At 38.4% G+C, this 6521-nt stretch overlaps 2 protein-coding genes across 2 annotated transcripts; both read left to right on the forward strand.

Moving 5' to 3' along the window:
- Positions 1-174: 174 nt before the first annotated feature.
- On the forward strand, positions 175-1290 carry LOC113294666. The gene is made up of 2 exons (XM_026543048.1): positions 175-498; positions 778-1290. The coding sequence occupies exons 1-2, from the start codon at positions 175-177 to the stop codon at positions 1288-1290; spliced, it is 837 nt and encodes a 278-aa protein (XP_026398833.1).
- Positions 1291-5679: 4389 nt separating this feature from the next.
- LOC113294667 lies at positions 5680-6300 on the forward strand. The gene has a single exon (XM_026543049.1). It carries the CDS (start codon positions 5680-5682, stop codon positions 6298-6300), a length of 621 nt encoding a protein of 206 aa, XP_026398834.1.
- Positions 6301-6521: the final 221 nt, after the last annotated feature.

A 6521-nucleotide genomic window follows, 5' to 3' on the forward strand; every position in this document is an offset into this window, starting at 1 on the left:
GATGCGAGCCTAAGCGAATGGAGGTTTAGCTTGATTGGTCGATTGGATCTTGTAAAACTTAAGTTGACTGTTGCAGAATCGAGTTTGAGAAAGGTATGGACTCTCAAAGGTAATTGTCAATTCATCCCTATTAGTAAAGGTCTTTTTATTATTAAGTTGGATAATTGTGAGGATATGAAGTATATTTATCGAGGATTCTGGGAAATTGAAGCTCAAGTTCTCAGACTCAGATTTTGGGAGCGTGATTTCAAACCAGAACTACAAAAAACTTCAACTGCTTTTGTATGGATTGGATTTCCAGGATTATGCATTGAATATTGGACTGAAAATATACTAATGGAAATGGAAAGAGCTCTTGGAAGACCAATTTGGGTAGATGAAACTACTTTGAAAAAGGATATAGGGTATTATGCAAGCATATATGTTGAAATTGATTTAGCTAAAGTGATTCCAAACAAGGTTTGGGTTGAAACCGAATATGGCAAGTTTGAACAAGAGGTGAGAATTTCTAAGCTTCCTAAGTTTTGTAATCATTGCAAAACTATATGACATTATGTTGTTGAATGTAGACTCAAAAGGAAAGAAAAAGCTCAGAAGGGTGAACAACAGATGATGCATCATCAACAATGGAGATATACTCCCAAAAAAAAGTCAGACTCAAACTAAGAATGCTTTTGATATTTTTTTTACTCCCAATAATATGAATGTATCACAATCTGATGATCCAAAAATACATGAAGTGGAGGAGGGGAAATAATTATTCCTACTTTTAACTAGTACAAAGCTCAAGTGGAGAACAATGGTGGTTTCACTAGTACTTTAGAATCTCCTAAAGAGTTTCCTGTATTATCAGCTGAGAAAGTGTTAGAGGTTGGAACAAGCATTCCTTCCTTGAATAATAATGTTGGTGTTTCAAATTTAGTAGCATCATCTTTGGTGGAGTCTGATGAGGTAATTTCTGCTCAAGTTCTGTCAAATATAACTGCTGAGACTGATAAAATGGGTGAATGGAAGGATGTTTTAGGAAAAGCTTCAAAATCAAGAAAACTCAATACGATTGTAGAAGGAGCTAATGGGGGTAAGACTTTTATTTCTCCAAGAAAATTTAATGCTCTGATTGATGTACCTGAAAAGCAAGATATTAGTTTTCCAAAAGTTATTGGTAGACCTACTAAAGGGAAAGTTAAAGGTATTCCTACAGTTACAACTAGAAATCAAGCTAGTAATTTAGTTAAAATGAATCCTGGTGGGGGGAGTTCAAATACCTCCCAAATTTCTCAATCTCAATGAGGGTTCTCTATTGGAATATCAGAGGTTTGAGAAGAACTCAAGCCAAAGATAAACTTAGAAGTTTAGTTCATCAATTTAGTCCTTCCTTATTATGGGTTGCTGAACCTAAAGTAAGAGTTTCAAATATCATCTTAAAGAATTTGAAATTAGCTAGAATGAATCAGACTGTAATACACAATTCTAGTGACAGTTTCAAAGGGCAATATTTGGTTATTCTGGCACATGTCTTTATCAGTTCCAACTGTAGTATCTTCAACAAAACAAGAAATCACTATACAAGTGGGAGAGGTTTTAGTTACAGAAGTACATGTTGCATGTCTTACTGTGGATAGAAGAAGTTTATGGGAAAAGCTTATATGTATAAATGATCTAAATCTTCCATGGATGGTGATAGGTGATTTTAATGTGGTTTTATCTTGTGAAGAAAAGAAAGGTGGTAGGAGACCTCTCAGGGTGTCAGTGCAAGATTTTAGGGAGTGTGTGGAATCATGTAATCTAATACAAGCTCCAAGGACTGGGATTAAATACTCATGGTGCAATAATAGGTGTGGTAAGAAAAGAATACTTTGGGATTTAGATAAGGCATTTTGTAACTTAAAACGGATGGAGTTATTTGATGGTTGGTGTTATAAAGTAGGAATAAGAGGCACATCAGATCATGGTCCATTACTAGGAGGTGTTGTTAATAGCGCTAAACAAAATAACATTCCATTTAGATATCAACTTGTGTGGACCACTCATCCTGGTTTTTTGAATGTTATACAAGAATCATGGGAAGAAGAATGTAGAGAAAATCCTGCTTTTTAGATTTCTCAGCAAATTAAAGAGATTAAAGATAATACTCAAAAAATGGAACTGGGAGGTCTTTGGTGACTTAAGAATTAAAGTGAAAACAACTGAAGAGGCAGTTTTAACAGCAACATTGGAATCAGATGATGATCCTGAGAGTATTGAATTACTTGATAAGCTGGTTATTGCAAGGGGAAAACAGGAATTGGCTACTAATCAATATGATGAATTAATGAGAGCAAAAGTAAGAGTTAAGTGGGTTAAAGAAGGGTGAGCAAATACTACATTTTTCATGCACATATGAGAATAAGAAAAGCACATAATAATATCAGAATTGGAAACAACAGATGGATATGTAGTCACTAGTCAAGATCAAATTGTTGAGAATCTAGTAATGCATTTGTTGATGGTGGTTTGTAGTTCGGGGTCAAACTTGTAAAACCACACATTCAATGTGCTTTCATCCTACAAAGGAATGATGGCCACTTGAAAATAACGAGTGCCCAAACCTCTTTCTTTACACATGTATTGAACAACTCAGTATATAAATAAAGTTCATTTAGAATGGTGCTAGCAATCCCGAATATTCTGTTAATTTCTATCTTATGCCAGCATTATTAACTAATGCATGATTTTCCTTGTATTTTTTCCGTGCTATGTTCCCAGCCGAACTCTCAATACTGACATGACATGACGATCAATGCTCACTCTCAGCATAGTAGCATGAATCTCCCGAAGTGCTAATATTGGGATCTGCAAAAAAAAAATACTGACTATATCTCTCTGACAAAGAGATCAACGTGTTCACACATTTTTTAATTAAATTTAGCGTGATCAAACACACATTTATTTCTTAAAGAAAATATAGACTGCTAATATTAGTCTCAGAAACGATCATGCCCACACAATTTGGCCGCACGATTTAACAAGCACAACTTACTCCTAGCAGGACTAGGCAATCACCATAACAACCACCGGCGGGTCCACCAATCCTCTAGTTGATCGGCCCTCATGTTGCTCATTCACGAGCGCTTCAAACTCCGACCCAAACATGAGCGCTTGCACTGCATAAAAACGAAGCTCGAACGAGCTAAAGCCGTAAGAGATGGTCTCAAAAGTCATCATATTTGTCCAACTTTTCCAACCTAGTTGGAAGGCATAGATCGTGTTCCAAACGATCGTGGAAGTGCTAACACGTTCACCACAGGCCCAATATTGTCCCTTGCCAATCAATTTGCTCATGATAAGTTAGTAACACGCTAAATCGTTCAATTCAACTAGGATGACCACGCAACTTTGAAAACCCTAAATTGAATAAGCGGCGTTATACAACTGCCGCTAATCAATTGCATCCGTCCATCTTCATCGGCCTAATTGGACGGTTAGATCGTGTTTCGAATGATCAAGGAGATGCCAACGCATTCAACATCGAACCAACTCCACATGTGGCCGATCGACTTGATCATAGCAAGGCTAAAGTGCATCAAAACGCCAGCTGAAAGAAGCGTGAACATGCTGTTTCAAAAACCTAAAATTACTTCGCGACAACAAATTACTGCCGCAAATCGATCTCGACCACTCATCTTCGCCAACGGATTTGAGTGGCTTAGATTTAATTTTAAACGGCCCCGCAGGTATTAACATGATCACTGTCGGCCCACCTTCACACGTGACCGACCAACTTGCTCAAACCCAAACGCAGCGCCTCGAATCGCTCACTCAAAAGGGTAGGTCGATCGACCTCCAAACCCTAAAAATTATGTCAACGGCATTACACAACTGCCGCAAATCAATCACGACCATCCGTCTTCGCCGGCCTAGTTGAACGGCTTAGATCCAACTTCAAGCAACCCCGAAGATGTCAACGTGATCACGGTGGACCCACCTTTACACGTGATTGATCGGCCTACACAAACTAGGGCTCAATGCCTCAAAATCTCTCACCCAAAGAGGGTTGGCCGCGCGGCCCCCTAAACCCTAAAGTCGCGTCAATGGCAATTTGAAACTGCCGCAAACGAGCATGACCATCCAACTTCGCAAGCATAGTTGGATGGTATAGATCTATTTTTAGAAAACAAGCAAAGAAACATCGTGAAGACCGGACATCCTTCTTCCACACAAGGTGATCGACCAAGTGATGACTCGACCGAAGGGTCCACAAACGATCACCTAAAGTCGGTTGACCATGCCTTCTTTAAGACGCCAATCCGCAACTTATGCAATCAGGCTCTAAAACAATGATGCTTCATACACATCGATTAGTTTGAGCTGCTTAAATGCGATGCTTCACATGCATCGAATACATACAATATTTTATATTGGCCTCATAAACAACTTAGTTGTTTCACATAATAGCACCATGCTATTCTCCGCGGCGGGTCCCACGACTTGACCCACTTATTCGAGACATCAAACATGTCACAAACTGGGGTATTGGTCTGGCGGTTTACAGCGTGCAGCGTGCAACGCGCTCGTTATGAGAACGTGTTAGGAAAAGACGGAAGGTTAACAATGATGGAGTAATGGATGAAGGTGTGATCACGCAATGTTCACCACCTCTTACACAACTTCATTACTCCACCACTTAACTTTCTCCACTTCCTACGAGATCAGGGTTGCGCTCAAATAACTTGTATAAACAGGTTTTCAACCTATTCAAATAAGGACACAAGTGTTATCAACACAAGTAGCCAGAAACCATTTTCTGATACACAGGTCATAAACATCCACACCTTCATTCAACACTCTGATCTCAAACACCTTCTTCGCTTCCCTCCCTAAGATCAACCCTTCTCCTTCACCTTGTGGTCGAATTGAATCTGGAACGACCATTTCTTGGTTTAGGCCAGAGTCTTACAGATTGATTTCTCGAACCTAAAAGCATTCCCGTGCAGTGCATTTATTTAGGCTTTAGATTTGTTTCTCATCAACACACCCCAAATTACCAAAAACATCAGAATCAGTTTTTACCCATAAACAACATTATCAAAAGAAGTTTGAAGCCACAAATGTTGAGTTTGTTGATGAAATTTTTGAAGCTATACCCAAGATTTTAAGTGATGAAGATAATGAATTTTTGGATGCTATTCCATCTCAAGCTGAAATTAAGTGTGTTGTTTTTGGTATGGATGCAAATAGTGCCCCTGGACCAGATGGTTTCTCAGGAAACTTTTATAGGTTTGCTTGGGAGGTAGTGGGAGCATATCTGGTAGAGGATATACAATTTTGCTGGAGAAACAAGTTCATACCTGAAGGCCTCAAGTCAAACTTTTTATTTCTATTGCCTAAAATTCTTGGTGCCAAGAAAGCTGAGTGTTTTAGACCCATTGGGCTGGCAAATTTCAACTTCAAGGTGATTACTAGAATTATAACTCAAAGGATAAGTATTGTGATTGGAAAAATGGTCTCAAGTCAACAAGGAACATTCATAAAAGGAAGGAATATTCATGAGAAGATAGTGTTAGCCTCTGAGCTTGTGAATGAGTTAGATATTAAAAGAAGAGGAGGAAATGTTGGCTTGAAAATTGATATTACACAAGCTTATGACTCCTTGAGTTGGAAATTTTTGTTTGAATGTTGAGAAGATTTGGTTTTTCTGAAATGGGTATCAACTGGTTATGGAAGATTTTTGATTCTGCTAAAATATCGGTTTTAGTTAATGGGGGGCCTTGTGGTTTTTTTGGGGTGGGTAGAGGGCTAAGACAGGGTGTACCTCTATCCCCTATTCTTTTTGTCTTGGCAGAAGAAATTTTAAGCAGAAATATCAATGAATTGGTGCAAATGGGGAAAATGCAAGCAATGGTGAACAGGGGAGGTTTCCAACCAACACATTTAATATTTGCAGATGATATATTCATATTCTGCAATGGACAGAAGAAAAGTCTTGAGAACTTGATGGATCTTTTAATGGAGTATCAAAAATCATCTGGGCAAGAAATGAATAAAGCTAAGAGCAAGTTTTTTGTAGGAGGAGTATCTTACATCAGAAGAAATGTTATTGCACAAGCTTTACAAATGCAGCTGTCTACATTTCCAGAAAAATATCTGGGAGTTATACTTAATCCAGGGAGAGTTAAATCACATCAAGTATGGGGTATGGTGGAAATGATGCAGAAGATGCTTGCAGGATGGATGGGAAAACTTTTGGCATTCTCTGCTAGACTGACTCTTGTGAAATTTGTCCTATGTAGCATTCCTACATACAACATTGTTTTGGGGTAAAAATTGATTCTGTTGTTTTTGGTAAATTTGGGTGTGTTGGTGAGAAACGAATTCAAACCCTAAAAAAATGTACTGCATGGGAGTACTTTTAGATTCGAGAGATCAATCTGTAAGACTCTAGCCTAAACCAAGAAATGGTTGTTCCAGATTCAATTCGGTCACAAGGTGAAGGAGAAGGGTTGATCTTAGGGAGGGAAGCAAAGAAGGTGTTTGAGATCAGA

The sequence above is a fragment of the Papaver somniferum genome, chromosome 7 (genome assembly GCF_003573695.1).
Source record: "Papaver somniferum cultivar HN1 chromosome 7, ASM357369v1, whole genome shotgun sequence".
Classification (NCBI taxonomy): Eukaryota; Viridiplantae; Streptophyta; class Magnoliopsida; order Ranunculales; family Papaveraceae; genus Papaver; species Papaver somniferum.

What these genes read in the sequence shown, in the direction of transcription:
- LOC113294666 (XM_026543048.1), top strand. Translation starts at nt 175, where the DNA reads ATGAAGTATATTTATCGAGGATTCTGGGAAATTGAAGCTCAAGTTCTC. An exon ending in ATGGCAAGTTTGAACAAGAG is followed by an intron (nt 499 to 777) that starts GTGAGAATTTCT and finishes ACTTTTAACTAG; the next exon opens with TACAAAGCTCAAGTGGAGAA.
- LOC113294667 (XM_026543049.1), top strand. Translation starts at nt 5,680, where the DNA reads ATGGGTATCAACTGGTTATGGAAGATTTTTGATTCTGCTAAAATATCG.